Source organism: Oncorhynchus keta, unplaced genomic scaffold (assembly GCF_023373465.1).
Source record: "Oncorhynchus keta strain PuntledgeMale-10-30-2019 unplaced genomic scaffold, Oket_V2 Un_scaffold_3189_pilon_pilon, whole genome shotgun sequence".
Classification (NCBI taxonomy): domain Eukaryota; kingdom Metazoa; phylum Chordata; class Actinopteri; order Salmoniformes; family Salmonidae; genus Oncorhynchus; species Oncorhynchus keta.
Genome location: NW_026290914.1, coordinates 56,201 through 80,000, shown reverse-complemented (window position 1 = coordinate 80,000; position 23,800 = coordinate 56,201). Strand labels below are relative to the sequence as shown.

The following is a 23,800-nucleotide window of genomic DNA, read 5'->3' as shown; positions in this document are numbered from 1 at the left end:
CACACACCTACAGGGAGAGAGACGAGGGCACACCTGCATTACCACACAGCTACAGGGAGGGAGACGAGGGCACACCTGCATTACCATACACCTACAGGGAGGGAGACGAGGACACACCTGCATTACCACACACCTACAGGGAGAGAGACGAGGGCACACCTGCATTACCACACACCTACAGGGAGGGAGACGAGGACACACCTGCATTACCACACACCTACAGGGAGAGAGACGAGGGCACACCTGCATTACCACACACCTACAGGGAGGGAGACGAGGGCACACCTGCATTACCACACACCTACAGGGAGGGAGACGAGGGCACACCTGCATTACCACACACCTACAGGGAGGGAGACGAGGACACACCTGCATTACCACACACCTACAGGGAGGGAGACGAGGGCACACCTGCATTACCACACACCTACAGGGAGGGAGACGAGGACACACCTGCATTACCACACACCTACAGGGAGAGAGACGAGGACACACCTGCATTACCACACACCTACAGGGAGGGAGACGAGGACACACCTGCATTACCACACACCTACAGGGAGGGAGACGAGGACACACCTGCATTACCACACACCTACAGGGAAAGAGACGAGGACACACCTGCATTACCACACAGATACACACACCTACAGGGAGGAGACGAGGGCACACCTGCATTACCATACACCTACAGGGAGGGAGACGAGGACACACCTGCATTACCACACAGATACACACACCTACAGGGAGGGAGACGAGGACACACCTGCATTACCATACAGATACACACACCTACAGGGAGGAGACGAGGACACACCTGCATTACCACACAGATACACACACCTACAGGGAGGGAGACGAGGACACACCTGCATTACCATACAGATACACACACCTACAGGGAGGGAGACGAGGACACACCTGCATTACCACACAGATACACACACCTACAGGGAGGAGACGAGGACACACCTGCATTACCATACAGATACACACACCTACAGGGAGGGAGACGAGGACACACCTGCATTACCACACACCTACAGGGAGGGAGACGAGGACACACCTGCATTACCATACACCTACAGGGAGGGAGACGAGGACACACCTGCATTACCACACACCTACAGGGAGGGAGACGAGGACACACCTGCATTACCACACACCTACAGGGAGGGAGACGAGGACACACCTGCATTACCACACACCTACAGGGAGGGAGACGAGGGCACACCTGCATTACCACACACCTACAGGGAGGGAGACGAGGACACACCTGCATTACCACACACCTACAGGGAGGGAGACGAGGGCACACCTGCATTACCACACACCTACGGGGAGAGAGACGAGGACACACCTGCATTACCATACACCTACAGGGAGAGAGACGAGGACACACCTGCATTACCACACACCTACAGGGAGGGAGACGAGGACACACCTGCATTACCACACACCTACAGGGAGAGAGACGAGGACACACCTGCATTACCACACACCTACAGGGAGGGAGACGAGGACACACCTGCATTACCACACAGATACACACACCTACAGGGAGAGAGACGAGGACACACCTGCATTACCACACACCTACAGGGAGGGAGACGAGGACACACCTGCATTACCACACACCTACAGGGAGAGAGACGAGGACACACCTGCATTACCACACACCTACAGGGAGAGAGACGAGGACACACCTGCATTACCACACACCTACAGGGAGAGAGACGAGGACACACCTGCATTACCACACACCTACAGGGAGGGAGACGAGGACACACCTGCATTACCACACACCTACAGGGAGAGAGACGAGGACACACCTGCATTACCACACACCTACAGGGAGGGAGACGAGGGCACACCTGCATTACCACACACCTACAGGGAGGGAGACGAGGACACACCTGCATTACCAAACAGATACACACACCTACAGGGAGGGAGACGAGGACACACCTGCATTACCACACACCTACAGGGAGGGAGACGAGGACACACCTGCATTACCACACACCTACAGGGAGAGAGACGAGGACACACCTGCATTACCACACTCCTACAGGGAGGGAGACGAGGCACACCTGCATTACCACACACCTACAGGGAGAGAGACGAGGACACACCTGCATTACCACACACCTACAGGGAGGGAGACGAGGGCACACCTGCATTACCACACACCTACAGGGAGGAGACGAGGGCACACCTGCATTACCACACACCTACAGGGAGGGAGACGAGGACACACCTGCATTACCACACACCTACAGGGAGGGAGACGAGGCACACCTGCATTACCACACACCTACAGGGAGGGAGACGAGGACACACCTGCATTACCACACACCTACAGGGAGGGAGACGAGGGCACACCTGCATTACCACACACCTACAGGGAGGGAGACGAGGACACACCTGCATTACCACACACCTACAGGGAGGGAGACGAGGGCACACCTGCATTACCACACAACTACAGGGAGAGAGACGAGGACACACCTGCATTACCACACACCTACAGGGAGGGAGACGAGGACACACCTGCATTACCACACACCTACAGGGAGGGAGACGAGGACACACCTGCATTACCACACACCTACAGGGAGGGAGACGAGGACACACCTGCATTACCACACACCTACAGGGAGAGAGACGAGGACACACCTGCATTACCACACACCTACAGGGAGGGAGACGAGGACACACCTGCATTACCACACACCTACAGGGAGGGAGACGAGGACACACCTGCATTACCACACACCTACAGGGAGGGAGACGAGGACACACCTGCATTACCATACAGATACACACACCTACAGGGAGGGAGACGAGGACACACCTGCATTACCACACAGATACACACACCTACAGGGAGGGAGACGAGGACACACCTGCATTACCACACACCTACAGGGAGAGAGACGAGGACACACCTGCATTACCACACACCTACAGGGAGAGAGACGAGGACACACCTGCATTACCATACACCTACAGGGAGGGAGACGAGGACACACCTGCATTACCACACAGATACACACACCTACAGGGAGGGAGACGAGGACACACCTGCATTACCACACACCTACAGGGAGGGAGACGAGGACACACCTGCATTACCACACAGATACACACACCTACAGGGAGGGAGACGAGGACACACCTGCATTACCACACACCTACAGGGAGGGAGACGAGGACACACCTGCATTACCACACAGATACACACACCTACAGGGAGGGAGACGAGGACACACCTGCATTACCACACACCTACAGGGAGAGAGACGAGGACACACCTGCATTACCACACACCTACAGGGAGGGAGACGAGGACACACCTGCATTACCACACAGATACACACACCTACAGGGAGGGAGACGAGGACACACCTGCATTACCACACAGATACACACACCTACAGGGAGGGAGACGAGGACACACCTGCATTACCACACACCTACAGGGAGGGAGACGAGGACACACCTGCATTACCATACAGATACACACACCTACAGGGAGGGAGACGAGGACACACCTGCATTACCACACACCTACAGGGAGGGAGACGAGGACACACCTGCATTACCACACACCTACAGGGAGAGAGACGAGGACACACCTGCATTACCATACAGATACACACACCTACAGGGAGGGAGACGAGGACACACCTGCATTACCACACACCTACAGGGAGGGAGACGAGGACACACCTGCATTACCACACACATACAGATACACAGAGTGATGCCTAAACACACACACACACAGACTTGACTTGCATTAACTGGCTTAATATTGGGTTTTACAGTCGGAGGAGGAGGATGAAGAGGAGGATGAAGGCAGAGGAGTAGGAGAAGGAGGAAGAAGGCAGAGGAGGATGAAGACAGAGGAGGATGAAGGCAGAGGAGGATGAAGGCAGAGGAGGATGAAGGCAGAGGAGGATGAAGGCAGAGGAGGATGAAGGCAGAAGAAGGCGGAGGAAGAAGGCAGAGGAGGATGAAGGCAGAGGAGGATGAAGACAGAGGAGGATGAAGGCAGAGGAGGATGAAGGCAGAGGAGGATGAAGGCAGAGGAGGATGAAGGCAGAGGAGGATGAAGGCAGAAGAAGGCGGAGGAAGAAGGCAGAGGAGGATGAAGGCAGAGGAGGATGAAGACAGAGGAGGATGAAGGCAGAGGAGGATGAAGACAGAGGAGGATGAAGGCAGAGGAGGATGAAGACAGAGGAGGATGAAGGCAGAGGAGGATGAAGGCAGAGGAGGATGAAGGCAGAGGAGGATGAAGGCAGAAGAAGGCGGAGGAAGAAGAAGGCGGAGGATGAAGACGGAATAGGATAAAGAGGATGAAGAAGGAGGATTTTATTTGATTTATTTTACCAGTCAAGTCAGTTAATAACAAATTCTTATTTTCAATGACGGCCTAGGAACAGTGGGTTAACTGCCTTGTTCAGGGGCAGAACGACAGATTTTTACCTTGTCAGCTCAGGGATTCGATCTAGCAACCTTTCAGTTACTGGCCCAACACTCTAACCACTAGGCTACCCGCCACCCCAGGATGAAGGAGGAGGATGAAGGCAGAGGATGAAGACGGAGGAGGTGGTGTAGGAAGGCCACTCACCTGGTCTGCCATTTGTCCTGCGGCTCTCCCTTTTCTCTGGGGCAGTAGGAATACTCCTGGAACTCGTTGGCAAACAGGATACAGTGATGACGAGGGTCCTTCAGCAAGCTGCGTAGCCGGTTGTACTGCCTGATAGAAACAATTCATTTTCTACTCAGAGTGCATCGTTGTGCTGATATAAAGTGGGATAAAACAAATACCGTAAAATAGTAGACAAGACATAAACAACGTAAAAGTGAAAAAGATAACAAGAAATAGCAGAGAGGGCAACTCATGAAGTATGGTCTCATGAAGTACAATGAAGTACCATGTAGTACCATGAAGTATGGTCTCATGAAGTACAATGAAGTACCATGTAGTACCATGAAGTATGGTCTCATGAAGTACAATGAAGTACCATGTAGTACCATGAAGTATGGTCTCATGTCGTACAATGAAGTACCATGTAGTACCATGAAGTATGGTCTCATGTAGTACAATGAAGTACCATGTAGTACCATGAAGTATGGTATCATGTAGTACAATGAAGTACCATGTAGTACCATGAAGTATGGTCTCATGAAGTACAATGAAGTACCATGTAGTACCATGAAGTATGGTCTCATGTCGTACAATGAAGTACCATGTAGTACCATGAAGTATGGTCTCATGTAGTACAATGAAGTACCATGTAGTACCATGAAGTATGGTCTCATGTAGTACAATGAAGTACCATGTAGTACCATGAAGTATGGCCTCATGTAGTACAATGACGTACCATGAAGTACCATGAAGTATGGTCTTATGAAGTACCATGAAGTATGGTATCATGTAGTACCATGAAGTACCATGAAGTACCATGAAGTATGGTCTCATGAAGTACCATGAAGTACCATGAAGTATGGTCTCATGTAGTACCATGAAGTATGGTCTCATGAAGTACCATGAAGTACCATGAAGTATGGTCTCATGTAGTACCATGAAGTATGGTCTCATGAAGTACCATGAAGTACCATGAAGTATGGTCTCATGTAGTACCATGAAGTATGGTCTCATGTAGTACAATGAAGTACCATGTAGTACCATGAAGTATGGTCACATGTAGTACCATGAAGTACCATGAAGTATGGTCTCATGTAGTACCATGAAGTACCATGAAGTATGGTCTCATGAAGTACCATGAAGTACCATGAAGTATGGTCACATGTAGTACCATGAAGTATGGTATCATGTAGTACCATGAAGTACCATGAAATATGGTCTCATGTAGTACCATGAAGTACCATGAAGTACCATGAAGTATGGTCTCATGAAGTACCATGAAGTACCATGAAGTATGGTCTCATGTAGTACCATGAAGTACCATGAAGTATGGTCTCATGTAGTACCATGAAGTACCATGAAGTATGGTCTCATGTAGTACCATGAAGTATGGTCTCCTGTAGTACCATGAAGTACCATGAAGTATGGTCTCATGAAGTACCATGAAGTATGGTCTCATGAAGTACCATGAAGTACCATGAAGTATGGTCTCATGAAGTACCATGAAGTATAGTCCTAGATCTGACACCAGCTACAGCAGTAGCTTTAAAGTACTTACGTAAAAAATACTTTAAAGTACTTAAGTAAAAATTATTTAAAGTACTTACGTTAAAAATACTTTAAAGTACTTAAGTAAAAATTATTTAAAGTACTTACGTTAAAAATACTTTAAAGTACTTAAGTAAAAATACTTTAAAGTACTACTTAAGTAGTTTTTGGGGGTTATCTGTACTTTACTATTGTCACGTTGGTTGAATGGAGGATGTGAATCCATTCTTCTTTTTAATGAAACGAAGAACACTTTACAAAACAACAAAACGAACGTGAAGCTATATATATAAACAAGTGCAGACACAGGCACTTTAACACATAGACAATAACCCACACAATAACCCAAGGAATATGGCTGCCTAAATATGGTTCCCAATCAGAGACAATGATAAACAGCTGCCTCTAATTGTGAACCAATCTAGGCAACCATAGACATACATAAACACCTAGACTACTAAACACCAATAGACATACAAAACCCCTAGACAGGGCCATACACACACACATCAGTTACGGTCACACCCTGACCGAACCAAAATAATAAAGAAAACAAAGAATACACAGGTCATGGCGTGACAACTATTTATATTTTTGACAACTTTTAACGTCCTTACATTCCTAAAGAAAATTATGTATTTTTTATTCCATACATTTTCCCTGACATCTAAAAGTACTCGTTCAATTTTTTAAATGCTTAGCAGGACAGGAAAATTGTCTAATTCACACACTTGTCAAGAGAACATCTCTGGTCGTCCCCACAGCCTCTGATCTGGTGGACTCACTAAACACATGCTTGGTTTGTAAATTATGTCTGAGTGTTGGAGCCTCTGGCTATTTGTAAATTAAAAAAACACACGAAAATGATGCCGTCTGGTTTTCTTTATATAAGGAATTTAAATGATTCATACTTTTACTTTGACTTTTGATACTTCAGTATATTTTAGCAATTATATTTATTTGTAATACTTTAAGTATATTTAAAAACAAATACTTTCAGACTTTTAAGTAGTAAGTAGTTAAGTAGTATTATTATAAGTAGTTAAGTAGTATTTCACTGGGTGACTTTCACTTTTACTTGAGTCATTTTCTATCAAGGTATCTTTACCTCTACTCAGGTATGACAGTTGTGTACTTTTTCCACCACTGCTAATAACCTCGTAGCCTAATAACCTTGTAACGTACAGTATGTAGCCTACAGTATGTAGCCTAATAACCTTATAGCATACAGTATGTAGCCTAATAACCTAGTAACCTACAGTATGTAGCCTAATGACCTAGTAACCTACAGTATGTAGCCTAATAACCTAGTAACCTAGAGTATGTAGCCTAATAACCTAGTAACCTACAGTATGTAACCTACAGTATGTAGCCTAATAACCTAGTAGCATACAGTATGTAGCCTAATAACCTACTAACCTACAGTATGTAGCCTAATAACCTAGTAACCTAGAGTATGTAGCCTAATAACCTAGTAACCTACAGTATGTAACCTACAGTATGTAGCCTAATAACCTAGTAACCTACAGTATGTAGCCTAATAACCTAGTAACCTACAGTATGTAGCCTAATAACCATGTAGCCTACAGTATGTAGCCTAATAACCTCATAGCCTAATAACCTTGTAGCCTAATAACCTCGTAGCCTAATAACATAGTAACCTACAGTATGTAGCCTAATAACCTTGTAGCCTAATAACCTTGTAGCCTACAGTATGTACCCTAGCAACCTACAGTATGTAGCCTAATAACCTTGTAGCCTACAGTATGTACCCTAGCAACCTACAGTATATAGCCTAAAAACCTCACAGCCTAATAAACTTGTAGCCTAATAACCTAGCAACCTACAGTATGTCGCCTAATAACCTTGTATCCTAATAACCTTGTAGCCTACAGTATGTACCCTAGCAACCTACAGTATGTAGCCTAATAACCTCGTAGCCTAATAACCTCGTAGCCTAATAACCTCGTAGCCTAATAACCGTGTAGCCTAATAACCTTGTAGCCTAATAACCTACAGTATGTATCCTAATAACCTTGTAGCCTAATAACCTTGTAGTCTAATAACCCACAGTATGTGATACATTTACATTTACATTTAAGTCATTTAGCAGACGCTCTTATCCAGAGCGACTTACAAATTGGTGCATTCACCTTATGACATCCAGTAGAACAGTCACTTTACAATAGTGCATCTAAATCTTAAGGGGGGGTGAGAAGGATTACTTATGATAACCTACAGTATGTGATAACCTACAGTATGCGATAACCCACAGTATGTGATAACCCACAGTATGTGATAGCCTACAGTATGTGATAATCTACAGTATGTGATAACCCACAGTATGTGATAACCTACAGTATGTGATAACCCACAGTATGTGATAACCCACAGTATGTGATAGCCCACAGTATGTGATAGCCTACCGTATGTGATAACCTACAGTATGTGATAACCCACAGTATGTGATAACCTACAGTATGTGATAACCTACAGTATGTGATAACCCACAGTATGTGATAACCTACAGTATGTGATAACCCACAGTATGTGATAACCCACAGTATGTGATAGCCTACAGTATGTGATAACCCACAGTATGTGATAACCTACAGTATGTGATAACCCACAGTATGTGATAACCCACAGTATGTGATAGCCTACAGTATGTGATAACCTACAGTATGTGATAACCCACAGTATGTGATAGCCTACAGTATGTGATAACCCACAGTATGTGATAGCCCACAGTATGTGATAACCTACAGTATGTGATAACCCACAGTATGTGATAGCCCACAGTATGTGATAACCTATAGTATGTGATAACCTACAGTATGTGATAACCTACAGTATGTGATAACCTACAGTATGTTCCATGTTCCGGTTGGAGCGAGCGGTCGCATTCGCACTTCGCTCTGCAGGTTGTATAACTTTTTCATTACATTTCATTACAGTACAACGGTTGATTTGTCTAATCTTAGCAATTCTTCTTAGCTAGCTACATAGCCGTCCTTGTATCAGAGATAATTGCATAATTATCGTATTTCGTCGCCCTAACGTAGCCTTCACTGCTATTCGCCCAGGAGCTAGCAAACGCTAGCTAACGCACACAGATTAGCATCACTGTAGTGCTATTCACTCAACTGTACGACTTGATTAGTTTACTGTTAGCTAGCTACATAATCTTAGCCATTCTTCTTAGCTAGCTACATAGCCGTCCTTGTATCAGAGATAATTGCATTAATTATCGTATTTCGTATTTCGTCGCCCTAACGTAGCCTTCACTGCTATTCGCCCAGGAGCTAGCAACGCTAGCTAACGCACACAGATTAGCATCACTGTAGTGCTATTCACTCAACTGTACGACTTGATTAGTTCAGTGTTAGCTAGCTACATAGCTGTCTTTGTTTCCAAGATAATTGTGTAGTTTAGTGTGTGTAGCCTTGGAGTGATTATCTTAATTCACTGAGGTTCGCTAGCCAGCTATTTGTCGTCCTTAACGTAGGAGACTCTGCTAGCTAGCCAACAGCTAACAGCTAACAGCTAGCCAACGTCACCACACGTTTACTGATTCGAATTCAATCACCGGTCAGGGAGTATCACATTTTTCATTTCATTACAGTACAACGGTTTGATTTGTTTGATCGTAGCTAGCTACATAGCTAGCTACATAGCCGTCTTTGTTTCAAAGATAATTGTGTAGTCTAGACCGATTTCCTAGGTTAGCTAGCCAGCTATTGTCGTTCTTTTAACTCAACGTAACGTAAACAACACTGCTAGCTAGCCAGCTAGCCCCGAACAGCAGCACTGTAGAAATTATTACACTCAACGGAACGACTTGATTAGTGTAGTGTCAACAACGCAGCTACTGCCAGCTAGCCTACTTTAGCAGTACTGTATCATTTTAATCATTTTAGTCAATAGATTCTTGCTACGTAAGCTTAACTTTCTGAACATTCGAGACGTGTAGTCCGCTTGTCATTCAATTTCCTTGCATTAGCGTAGCCTTTTCTGTAGCCTGTCAACTATGTGTCTGTCTATCCCTGTTCTCTCCTCTCTGCACAGACCATACAAACGCTCCACACCGCGTGGCCGCGACCACCCTAACCTGGTGGTCCCAGCGCGTACGACCCACGTGGAGTTCCAGGTCTCTGGTAGCCTCTGGAACTGCCAATCTGCGGCCAACAAGGCAGAGTTCATCTCAGCCTATGCCTCCCTCCAGTCCCTTGACTTCTTGGCACTGACGGAAACATGGATCACCACAGATAACACTGCTACTCCTACTGCTCTCTCCTCGTCCGCCCACGTGTTCTCGCACACCCCGAGAGCTTCTGGTCAGCGGGGTGGTGGCACCGGGATCCTCATCTCTCCCAAGTGGTCTTTCTCTCTTTCTCCCCTTACCCATCTGTCTATTGCCTCCTTTGAATTCCATGCTGTCACAGTTACCAGCCCTTTCAAGCTTAACATCCTTATCATTTATCGCCCTCCAGGTTCCCTCGGAGAGTTCATCAATGAGCTTGATGCCTTGATAAGCTCCTTTCCTGAGGACGGCTCACCTCTCACAGTTCTGGGCGACTTTAACCTCCCCACGTCTACCTTTGACTCATTCCTCTCTGCCTCCTTCTTTCCACTCCTCTCCTCTTTTGACCTCACCCTCTCACCTTCCCCCTACTCACAAGGCAGGCAATACGCTTGACCTCATCTTTACTAGATGCTGTTCTTCCACTAACCTCATTGCAACTCCCCTCCAAGTCTCCGACCACTACCTTGTATCCTTTTCCCTCTCGCTCTCATCCAACACTTCCCACACTGCCCCTACTCGGATGGTATCGCGCCGTCCCAACCTTCGCTCTCTCTCCCCCGCTACTCTCTCCTCTTCCATCCTATCTTCTCTTCCCTCTGCTCAAACTTTCTCCAACCTATCTCCTGATTCTGCCTCCTCAACCCTCCTCTCCTCCCTTACTGCATCCTTTGACTCCCTATGTCCCCTATCCTCCAGGCCGGCTCGATCCTCCCCTCCCGCTCCGTGGCTCGACGACTCATTGCGAGCTCACAGAACAGGGCTCCGGGCAGCCGAGCGGAAATGGAGGAAAACTCGCCTCCCTGCGGACCTGGCATCCTTTCACTCCCTCCTCTCTACATTTTCCTCCTCTGTCTCTGCTGCTAAAGCCACTTTCTACCACTCTAAATTCCAAGCATCTGCCTCTAACCCTAGGAAGCTCTTTGCCACCTTCTCCTCCCTCCTGAATCCTCCCCCCCTCCCTCCTCCCTCTCTGCAGATGACTTCGTCAACCATTTTGAAAAGAAGGTCGATGACATCCGATCCTCGTTTGCTAAGTCAAACGACACTGCTGGTTCTGCCCACACTGCCCTACCCTATGCTCTGACCTCTTTCTCCCCTCTCTCTCCAGATGAAATCTCGCGTCTTGTGACGGCCGGCCGCCCAACAACCTGCCCGCTTGACCCTATCCCCTCCTCTCTTCTCCAGACCATTTCCGGAGACCTTCTCCCTTACCTCACCTCGCTCATCAACTCATCCCTGACCGCTGGCTACGTCCCTCCCGTCTTCAAGAGAGCGAGAGTTGCACCCCTTCTGAAAAAACCTACACTCGATCCCTCCGATGTCAACAACTACAGACCAGTATCCCTTCTCTCTTTTCTCTCCAAAACTCTTGAGCGTGCCGTCCTTGGCCAGCTCTACCGCTATCTCTCTCAGAATGACCTTCTTGATCCAAATCAGTCAGGTTTCAAGACTAGTCATTCAACTGAGACTGCTCTTCTCTGTATCACGGAGGCGCTCCGCACTGCTAAAGCTAACTCTCTCTCCTCTGCTCTCATCCTTCTAGACCTATCGGCTGCCTTCGATACTGTGAACCATCAGATCCTCCTCTCCACCCTCTCCGAGTTGGGCATCTCCGGCGCGGCCCACGCTTGGATTGCGTCCTACCTGACAGGTCGCTCCTACCAGGTGGCGTGGCGAGAATCTGTCTCCTCACCACGCGCTCTCACCACTGGTGTCCCCCAGGGCTCTGTTCTAGGCCCTCTCTTATTCTCGCTATACACCAAGTCACTTGGCTCTGTCATAACCTCACATGGTCTCTCCTATCATTGCTATGCAGACGACACACAATTAATCTTCTCCTTTCCCCCTTCTGATGACCAGGTGGCGAATCGCATCTCTGCATGTCTGGCAGACATATCAGTGTGGATGACGGATCACCACCTCAAGCTGAACCTCAGCAAGACGGAGCTCCTCTTCCTCCCGGGAAAGGACTGCCCGTTCCATGATCTCGCCATCACGGTTGACAACTCCATTGTGTCCTCCTCCCAGAGCGCTAAGAACCTTGGCGTGATCCTGGACAACACCCTGACGTTCTCAACTAACATCAAGGCGGTGTCCCGTTCCTGTAGGTTCATGCTCTACAACATCCGCAGAGTACGACCCTGCCTCACACAGGAAGCGGCGCAGGTCCTAATCCAGGCACTTGTCATCTCCCGTCTTGATTACTGCAACTCGCTGTTGGCTGGGCTCCTGCCTGTGCCATTAATAGTGATAACCTACAGTATGTGATAACCTACAGTATGTGACAGTATGTGATCAACCCACAGTATGTGATAACCCACAGTATGTAAATGTAAATGTATGTTGTAGTGATAACCTACAGTATGTGATAACCTACAGTATGTGATAACCCACAGTATGTTGTAGTGATAACCTACAGTATGTGATAACCTACAGTATGTGATAACCCACAGTATGTTGTAGTGATAACCTATAGTATGTGATAACCTACAGTATGTGATAACCTACAGTATGTGATAACCTACAGTATGTGATAAACCTACAGTATGTGATAACCTACAGTATGTGATAACCTACAGTATGTTGTAGTGATAACCTACAGTATGTGATAACCTACAGTATGTGATAACCTACAGTATGTGATAACCCACAGTATGTGATAACCTACAGTATGTGATAACCTACAGTATGTGATAACCCACAGTATGTGATAACCTACAGTATGTGATAACCCACAGTATGTGATAACCCACAGTATGTTGTAGTGATAACCTACAGTATGTGATAACCTACAGTATGATAACCTGTAGTATGTGATAACCTACAGTATGTGATAACCCACAGTATGTGATAACCCACAGTATGTGATAACCTACAGTATGTGATAACCCACAGTATGTGATGTAGTGATAACCTACAGTATGTGATAACCCACAGTATGTGATAACCTACAGTATGTGATAACCTACAGTATGTGATAACCCACAGTACACAGTATGTGATAACCTATAGTATGTGATAACCCACAGTATGTGATAACCCACAGTATGTGATAACCCACAGTATGTGATAACCCACAGTATGTGATAGCCTACAGTATGTGATAACCCACAGTATGTGATAACCCACAGTATGTGATAACCCACAGTATGTAATAACTCAATACAAATCTTTCCTACCAACAGGATAGCGTGTCAGTGGGTATAACAGAGACTCCCTGACTCAGCGGTTCGTCCTGGGGTCCCCTGTGTGTTTTAGTGAATAGAGCTCTGCAATTTAACCAACTACACAGCATGACATCAGCACAACACACACACACACACACACACACGGTCGCACGCATACACACATACACACACACTCACACACACTCACACACACACACACGAAGTGAAGCCTCGTCACGTTAACGATGCAACAGATTTATGAAACGGGAGCTAACGTAAACAAAAGGAGACCAGGACGAGGCTGCTGAAAGTCTACCGGGACTGTTATTTACACGAAGTCATCAACTTTGAACAAGAACAAACACCAATGTGTGTGTATTGAATAAGAGCCGTATACTGTATACTGTTAGAAGGGGTGTGTATTGAATAAGAGCCGTATACTGTATACTGTTAGAAGGGGTGTGTATTGTATAAGAGCCGTATACTGTATACTGTTAGAAGGGGTGTGTATTGAATAAGAGCCGTATACTGTATACTGTTACTGTTATTGAATAAGAGCCGTATACTGTATACTGTTAGAAGGGGTGTGTATTGAATAAGAGCCGTATACTGTATACTGTTAGAAGGGGTGTGTATTGTATAAGAGCCGTATACTGTATACTGTATACTGTTAGAAGGGGTGTGTATTGTATAAGAGCCGTATACTGTATACTGTATACTGTTAGAAGGGGTGTGTATCCACTATGATAGATATGTCATAAGGTGTAGGTTTAACACACCTGTGTCCTCCGCTATGATAGATATGTCATAATGTGTAGGTTTAACACACCTGTGTCCTCCACTATGATAGATATGTCATAATGTGTACCTATAACACACCTGTGTCCTCCATTATGATAGATATGTCATAAGGTGTAGGTTTAACACACCTGTGTCCTCCACTATGATAGATATGTCATAATGTGTAGGTTTAACTCACCTGTGTCCTCCACTATGATAGATATGTCATAATGTGTAGGTTTAACACACCTGTGTCCTCCACTATGATAGATATGTCATAATGTGTAGGTTTAACACACCTGTGTCCTCCACTATGATAGATATGTCATAATGTGTAGGTATAACTCACCTGTGTCCTCCACTATGATAGATATGTCATAAGGTGTACCTATAACACACCTGTGTCCTCCACTATGATAGATATGTCATAAGGTGTAGGTTTAACACACCTGTGTCCTCCACTATGATAGATATGTCATAATGTGTAGGTTTAACACACCTGTGTCCTCCACTATGATAGATATGTCATAATGTGTAGGTTTAACACACCTGTGTCCTCCACTATGATAGATATGTCATAAGGTGTATGTAGGTTTAACACACCTGTGTCCTCCACTATGATAGCTATGTCATAATGTGTAGGTATAACACACCTGTGTCCTCCACTATGATAGATATGTCATAATGTGTAGGTCTACTACACCTGTGTCCTCCACTATGATAGATATGTCATAATGTGTAGGTTTAACACACCTGTGTCCTCCACTATGATAGATATGTCATAATGTGTAGGTTTAACACACCTGTGTCCTCCACTATGATAGATATGTCATAATGTGTAGGTTTAACACACCTGTGTCCTCCACTATGATAGATATGTCATAAGGTGTAGGTTTAACACCCCTGTGTCCTCCACTATGATAGATATGTCATAAGGTGTAGGTATAACACACCTGTGTCCTCCACTATGATAGATATGTCATAATGTGTAGGTTTAACTCACCTGTGTCCTCCACTATGATAGATATGTCATAAGGTGTAGGTTTAACACCCCTGTGTCCTCCACTATGATAGATATGTCATAATGTGTATGTCTACTCTGCCCTACCAAGCAAAAGTGTAGTAACTGCACATTTGGTCAAAAATGAGTTCTGATCCTTTTTCTATACATGAAATACCTGTTTTATCACGTGGACAAATATCCTGCCTCCATTGTGTTGTGTTACGGAGAAAATGGGGTTCATGTCTGCAGTAACTGCAAGAAGTTACATTGAAACCAAGGAAAAAGGCCAAAACTGGCATCCCTCACGTCAGCAACTGGCATCCCTCACGTCAGCAACTGGCATCCCTCACGCCAGCAACTGGCGTCACTCACGCCAGCAACTGGCGTCACTCACGTCAGCAACTGGCATCCCTCACGTCAGCAACTGGCATCCCTCACGCCAGCAACTGGCATCCCTCACGCCAGCAACTAGCATCACTCACGCCAGCAACTGGCATCACTTGGTGTCACTGATCTTTGGGGCTGCAGTCTCTACAGTTTACCTTGGTGTCACTGATCTTTGGGGCTGCAGTCTCTATGGTTTACCTTGGTGTCACTGACCTTTGGGGCTGCAGTCTCTATGGTTTACCTTGGTGTCACTGATCTTTGGGGCTGCAGTCTCTACGGTTTACCTTGGTGTCACTGACCTTTGGGGCTGCAGTCTCTACGGTTTACCTTGGTGTCACTGATCTTTGGGGCTGCAGTCTCTATGGTTTACCTTGGTGTCACTGATCTTTGGGGCTGCAGTCTCTATGGTTTACCTTGGTGTCACTGATCTTTGGGGCTGCAGTCTCTACGGTTTACCTTGGTGTCACTGATCTTTGGGGCTGCAGTCTCTACGGTTTACCTTGGTGTCACTGATCTTTGGGGCTGCAGTCTCTACGGTTTACCTTGGTGTCACTGATCTTTGGGGCTGCAGTCTCTACGGTTTACCTTGGTGTCACTGATCTTTGGGGCTGCAGTCTCTATGGTTTACCTTGGTGTCACTGATCTTTGGGGCTGCAGTCTCTATGGTTTACCTTGGTGTCACTGATCTTTGGGGCTGCAGTCTCTACAGTTTACCTTGGTGTCACTGATCTTTGGGGCTCCAGTCTCTACGGTTTACCTTGGTGTCACTGATCTTTTCTTTGGGGCTGCAGTCTCTACGGTTTACCTTGGTGTCACTGATCTTTGGGGCTGCAGTCTCTACGGTTTACCTTGGTGTCACTGATCTTTGGGGCTCCAGTCTCTACGGTTTACCTTGGTGTCACTGATCTTTGGGGCTGCAGTCTCTATGGTTTACCTTGGTGTCACTGATCTTTGGGGCTGCAGTCTCTACAGTTTACCTTGGTGTCACTGATCTTTGGGGCTGCAGTCTCTATGGTTTACCTTGGTGTCACTGATCTTTGGGGCTGCAGTCTCTACAGTTTACCTTGGTGTCACTGATCTTTGGGGCTGCAGTCTCTACGGTTTACCTTGGTGTCACTGATCTTTGGGGCTGCAGTCTCTACAGTTTACCTTGGTGTCACTGACCTTTGGTGCTGCAGTCTCTACAGTTTACCTTGGTGTCACTGATCTTTGGGGCTGCAGTCTCTACAGTTTACCTTGGTGTCACTGATCTTTGGGGCTGCAGTCTCTACAGTTTACCTTGGTGTCACTGATCTTTGGGGCTGCAGTCTCTACGGTTTCCTTGGTGTCACTGATCTTTGGGGCTGCAGTCTCTACAGTTTACCTTGGTGTCACTGATCTTTGGGGCTGCAGTCTCTACAGTTTACCTTGGTGTCACTGATCTTTGGGGCTGCAGTCTCTACGGTTTCCCTTGGTGTCACTGATCTTTGGGGCTGCAGTCTCTACAGTTTACCTTGGTGTCACTGATCTTTGGGGCTGCAGTCTCTACGGTTTACCTTGGTGTCACTGATCTTTGGGGCTGCAGTCTCTATGGTTTACCTTGGTGTCACTGATCTTTGGGGCTGCAGTCTCTATGGTTTACCTTGGTGTCACTGATCTTTGGGGCTGCAGTCTCTATGGTTTACCTTGGTGTCACTGATCTTTGGGGCTGCAGTCTCTACGGTTTACCTTGGTGTCACTGATCTTTGGGGCTCCAGTCTCTACGGTTTACCTTGGTGTCACTGATCTTTGGGGCTGCAGTCTCTATGGTTTACCTTGGTGTCACTGATCTTTGGGGCTGCAGTCTCTACGGTTTACCTTGGTGTCACTGATCTTTGGGGCTGCAGTCTCTACGGTTTACCTTGGTGTCACTGATCTTTGGGGCTGCAGTCTCTACGGTTTCCCTTGGTGTCACTGATCTTTTCTTTGGGGCTGCAGTCTCTACGGTTTACCTTGGTGTCACTGATCTTTGGGGCTGCAGTCTCTACGGTTTACCTTGGTGTCACTGATCTTTGGGGCTCCAGTCTCTACGGTTTACCTTGGTGTCACTGATCTTTGGGGCTGCAGTCTCTATGGTTTACCTTGGTGTCACTGATCTTTGGGGCTGCAGTCTCTACAGTTTACCTTGGTGTCACTGATCTTTGGGGCTGCAGTCTCTACAGTTTACCTTGGTGTCACTGATCTTTGGGGCTGCAGTCTCTACAGTTTACCTTGGTGTCACTGATCTTTGGGGCTGCAGTCTCTACAGTTTACCTTGGTGTCACTGATCTTTGGGGCTGCAGTCTCTACAGTTTACCTTGGTGTCACTGATCTTTGGGGCTGCAGTCTCTACGGTTTACCTTGGTGTCACTGATCTTTGGGGCTGCAGTCTCTATGGTTTACCTTGGTGTCACTGATCTTTGGGGCTGCAGTCTCTATGGTTTACCTTGGTGTCACTGATCTTTGGGGCTGCAGTCTCTACGGTTTACCTTGGTGTCACTGATCTTTGGGGCTGCAGTCTCTATGGTTTACCTTGCTATTATGTATTGTTCTTTGCTGATAAAAGTATCAAACTATTTGTCGTGGAATCGTATTCCAGTGGGTGTACCCAGCAAGAAGGCAGTAACTGCCGTCTAGGGTCAAAGGTCATGTCAGAGGTCAGGGTCAATATGAATAAAAAGTAACCTCGTAGTAGGTACAACAGATAAACACATCTGATCTAACTACAATTCATTTGGCTGGACAATAAAAAAAAAAGTCATTTTTCTCTGTTTCACTCTATGAGCAGTTACTGTTATTTTGGTTGGTAGGACAGTACTGTTCTGTACCCATGAGATAGTCATTGGAGAGGTGTACTGTTCTGTCCCCATGACATAGTCATTGGAGAGGTGTACTGTTCTGTCCCCATGACATAGTCATTGGAGAGCTGTACTGTTCTGTCCCCATGACATAGTCATTGGAGAGCTGTACTGTTCTGTCCCCATGACATAGTCACTGGAGAGATGTACTGTTCTGTCCCCATGACATAGTCATTTGAGAGGTGTACTGTTCTGTCCCCATGACATAGTCATTGGAGAGGTGTACTGTTCTGTCCCCATGACATAGTCATTGGAGAGGTGAACTGTTCTGTCCCCATGACATAGTCATTGGAGAGGTGTACTGTTCTGTACCCATGACAGGGTTATTGGAGAGGTATAAGTCTACTGTTCTGTCCCCATGACATAGTCATTGGAGAGGTGTACTGTTCTGTCCCCATGACATAGTCATTGGAGAGGTGTACTGTTCTGTCCCCATGACATAGTCATTGGAGAGGTGTACTGTTCTGTCCCCATGACATAGTCATTGGAGAGGTGTACTGTTCTGTCCCCATGACATAGTCATTGGAGAGGTGTACTGTTCTGTACCCATGACATAGTCATTGGAGAGGTGTACTGTTCTGTCCCCATGACATAGTCATTGGAGAGGTGTACTGTTCTGTCCCCATGACATAGTCATTGGAGAGGTGTACTGTTCTGTACCCATGACATAGTCATTGGAGAGGTGTAGCTACTGTCTGCCCTCTCACCAATGGTAGATGTCTCAGTACTACTGTCTGCCCTCTCACTAATGGTAGATGTCTCAGTACTACTGTCTGCCCTCTCACTAATGGTAGATGCCTCATTACTACTGTCTGCCCCAACACCAATGGTAGATGTCTCAGTACTACTGTCTGCCCTCTCACTAATGGTAGATGCCTCATTACTACTGTCTGCCCCAACACCAATGGTAGATGTCTCAGTACTACTGTCTGCCCCAACACCAATGGTAGATGTCTCATTACTGCTGTCTGCCCCAACACTAATGGTAGATGTCTCATTACTGCTGTCTGCCCTCTCACCAATGGTAGATGTCTCATTACTACTGTCTGCCCTCTCACTAATGGTAGATGTCTCATTACTACTGTCTGCCCCAACACCAATGGTAGATGTCTCAGTACTACTGTCTGCCGCAACACCAATGGTAGATGTCTCATTACTACTGTCTGCCCCAACACCAATGGTAGATGTCTCATTACTACTGTCTGCCCCAACACCAATGGTAGATGTCTCATTACTACTGTCTGCCCCAACACTAATGGTAGATGTCTCATTACTACTGTCTGCCCCAACACCAATGGTAGATGTCTCATTACTACTGTCTGCCCCAACACCAATGGTAGATGTCTCATTACTACTGTCTGCCCCAACACCAATGGTAGATGTCTCATTACTACTGTCTGCCCCAACACCAATGGTAGATGTCTCAGTACTACTGTCTGCCCCAACACCAATGGTAGATGTCTCAGTACTACTGTCTGCCCCAACACCAATGGTAGATGTCTCATTACTGCTGTCTGCCCCAACACTAATGGTAGATGTCTCATTACTGCTGTCTGCCCTCTCACCAATGGTAGATGTCTCATTACTACTGTCTGCCCTCTCACTAATGGTAGATGTCTCATTACTACTGTCTGCCCCAACACCAATGGTAGATGTCTCAGTACTACTGTCTGCCGCAACACCAATGGTAGATGTCTCATTACTACTGTCTGCCCCAACACCAATGGTAGATGTCTCATTACTACTGTCTGCCCCAACACCAATGGTAGATGTCTCATTACTACTGTCTGCCCCAACACTAATGGTAGATGTCTCATTACTACTGTCTGCCCCAACACCAATGGTAGATGTCTCATTACTACTGTCTGCCCCAACACCAATGGTAGATGTCTCATTACTACTGTCTGCCCCAACACCAATGGTAGATGTCTCATTACTACTGTCTGCCCCAACACCAATGGTAGATGTCTCAGTACTACTGTCTGCCCCAACACCAATGGTAGATGTCTCAGTACTACTGTCTGCCCCAACACCAATGGTAGATGTCTCATTACTACTGTCTGCCCCAACACCAATGGTAGATGTCTCATTACTACTGTCTGCCCCAACACCAATGGTAGATGTCTCATTACTACTGTCTGCCCCAACACCAATGGTAGATGTCTCAGTACTACTGTCTGCCCCAACACCAATGGTAGATGTCTCATTACTGCTGTCTGCCCTCTCACCAATGGTAGATGTCTCATTACTACTGTCTGCTCCTACTCACACCAATGGTAGATGTCTCATTACTACTGTCTGCCCCAACACCAATGGTAGATGTCTCAGTACTACTGTCTGCCCCAACACCAATGGTAGATGTCTCATTACTACTGTCTGCCCCAACACCAATGGTAGATGTCTCATTACTACTGTCTGCCCCAACACCAATGGTAGATGTCTCATTACTACTGTCTGCCCCAACACCAATGGTAGATGTCTCATTACTACTGTCTGCCCAAACACCAATGGTAGATGTCTCATTACTACTGTCTGCCCCAACACCAATGGTAGATGTCTCATTACTACTGTCTGCCCCAACACCAATGGTAGATGTCTCAGTACTACTGTCTGCCCCAACACCAATGGTAGATGTCTCATTACTACTGGTAGATGTCTCAGCCTGTCTGCAACACCAATGGTAGATGTCTCATTACTACTGTCTGCCCTACTACTGTCTGCCCCAACACCAATGGTAGATGTCTCAGTACTACTGTCTGCCCCAACACCAATGGTAGATGTCTCAGTACTACTGTCTGCCCCAACACCAATGGTAGATGTCTCATTACTGCTGTCTGCCCTCTCACCAATGGTAGATGTCTCATTACTACTGTCTGCCCTCTCACCAATGGTAGACGTCTCAGTACCTCTGTCTGCCCCAACACCAATGGTAGATGTCTCATTACTACTGTCTTCCCTCTCACCAATGGTAGATGTCTCAGTACTACTGTCTGCCCCAACACCAATGGTAGATGTCTCATTACTACTGTCTGCCCCAACACCAATGGTATGAAGGCCTAGTTACTCAACATAATAATAATAATAATATATGCCATTTAGCAGACGCTTTTATCAAAGCGACTTACAGTCATGTGTGCATACATTCTACGTATGTGTTACAGTAATTATCTATATGTAGGGTGTAGGCATGTAGCTCCTGTACCTGCGTCCTCTGCTGTGTTGGACAGCCTGGCAGGCGGTCTGAGTGAACACTATCCCCTGGATCTCTCTAAACTCCAGAATCTCCATAAAGTCCCTCGCCACGCCTGCATCAGGCATCACATAGTGAGTCACCTCTCCAGACAGCACCTTGCCCTCTGCTGGGACAGAACAGAGAGAGAGAGAGAGAGAGGGTTAATCAGTCAACTAATCACTCTAGAAAAGGGATAGTGTATGATGAGGGTGTTTGAGCAGGTGTACTCTGTCTCTGTAGGTATGAACAGGTTCAGACTCTACCATGTCTTGATGGAGATCATTTCAAACACAGCAACACTGTTGTCAACAACATCCACGTCTATTCGTAGCTATACGCATTTATGCACAGGAGTCTAAGTCGTCTTATCTACCTTTACTGTGAAGGCCATCATCATTATTTTATTGCTATTGTACTCAGGAACTAGCTGTTAAAAGGGTGACACGTGTTGTTACGGTGTAACAACTAACATCACGTGACAGTGTGATACAAAAGAGAAACATCATAGTTTACCTTATGCCTTGTTGTAATTCAGCAAGTTAGCATGTTACATTTACGTTTCCCTACAATGTGACGGACATAAAAAGGAAGACTTGTAGAGTATTTTATTTTGTAAACCTGACTTTACCGTTGGCGCATTGTGCCTGACAGAGAGAGCTGTAGCAGGGAACATGTTCTCTCAAATAATGTTCCCGGACCACACGGACCTTCCGTCCTCGGGAACTCTTCAAATGCAACACCTTCTCGGTCTTAATCATTGTCACCCCGCTTCATAGAAAACGTTTTTGGGACGATTGTTTTTGAAAGATTATAGCGGCTGTTGACAAGACAAGCGGGAACCGATTCCGAAGTTGTAAACAAACCATTCAAGTCCAGGAAGCACACTGCGCAAACGCGGCGGGCTCGTCGAAATGACGTCATCAATTCCACACACACACACACACACACACACACTTTTTCTTACAGATTATAAATGTCTTTAGAAAAGCGGAAAACAATATGTTAACGTATCCAGTTTAAACCTTTGTTGGATGCAGTGCACTGTCATGAGTGATTTGAATGTGCTTGTATATCCCTGCCCTGACACCAGAAATTAAATTCCCTTTGGAAAATAAAGCTATTTAAGTCCATTTAAAGCCAAAGCGAATTGCACCGATGATTGATTTCTCAACTGCTTCATTGTGACAATATGCAACAGTTTGTTTCTCCACCGATGTTAATGTTCTATGCTATTTTTTTATATTTTTGTTATGAGTTAATCAAACTATATAATAATCATATCCAAACCAAGGTGATCTTTTGATGTTATAATTAATTATTATCGTTATATTACGTGATATTGTTGAATTTATTTTTATTTTTAATCCCGTTTTAGGTATCTCTTTATGTCGTGTTGTGATGTGTGTTTTGTCCTATATTTATATTCATATTGTATTTTTTTTATTTAATTTTAATCCCAGGCCCCTGTTCCCGCAGGAGGTCTTTGCCTTTTGGTAGGCCGTCATTGTAAATAAGAATTTGTTCTTAACTGACTTTCCTAGTTAAATAATCTTTTTAATAAATAAAAAAATATATAAATATATATTTATGAATGGGCACATGTCCATGTAGGCCTGGTAAATTCGAATAGAAGTCAGTCAATTCAGGAAGTTAATTTAAATAACAATAAAACATGACAGCAGAAGCTATTTATGTCAAAAGTGTTTCAATAGTTTTTTTATTTTGAATAAAAATCCCTTTCTGAACTGACTGCTTTCAATCTGAATTGACCCCAGCCCTGGTACCGGAGATGAGAGCGTATCTGAATTGACCCCAGCCCTGGTACCGGAGATGAGAGCGTATCTGAATTGACTCCAGCCCTG

The 23,800-nt window shown here is 45.8% G+C and overlaps 1 protein-coding gene across 1 annotated transcript in view; it reads right to left on the bottom strand.

Annotated features, from left to right (window-relative positions):
• The window catches only part of LOC127928657 (DIS3-like exonuclease 1), a 62,182-nt gene extending 39,347 nt beyond the window's left edge, over positions 1-22,835 (bottom strand). Inside the window, exons 1-3 of the mRNA XM_052515813.1 lie at positions 22,567-22,835; positions 21,909-22,062; positions 4,640-4,768 (exon numbers count right to left, since the gene is read on the bottom strand). Coding sequence (XP_052371773.1) covers positions 4,640-4,768; positions 21,909-22,062; positions 22,567-22,696 — 413 coding nt within the window. The 5' untranslated portion in view covers positions 22,697-22,835. The remainder of the gene's footprint in view (positions 1-4,639; positions 4,769-21,908; positions 22,063-22,566) is intronic.
• Between the last annotated feature and the right edge of the window lie 965 nt (positions 22,836-23,800).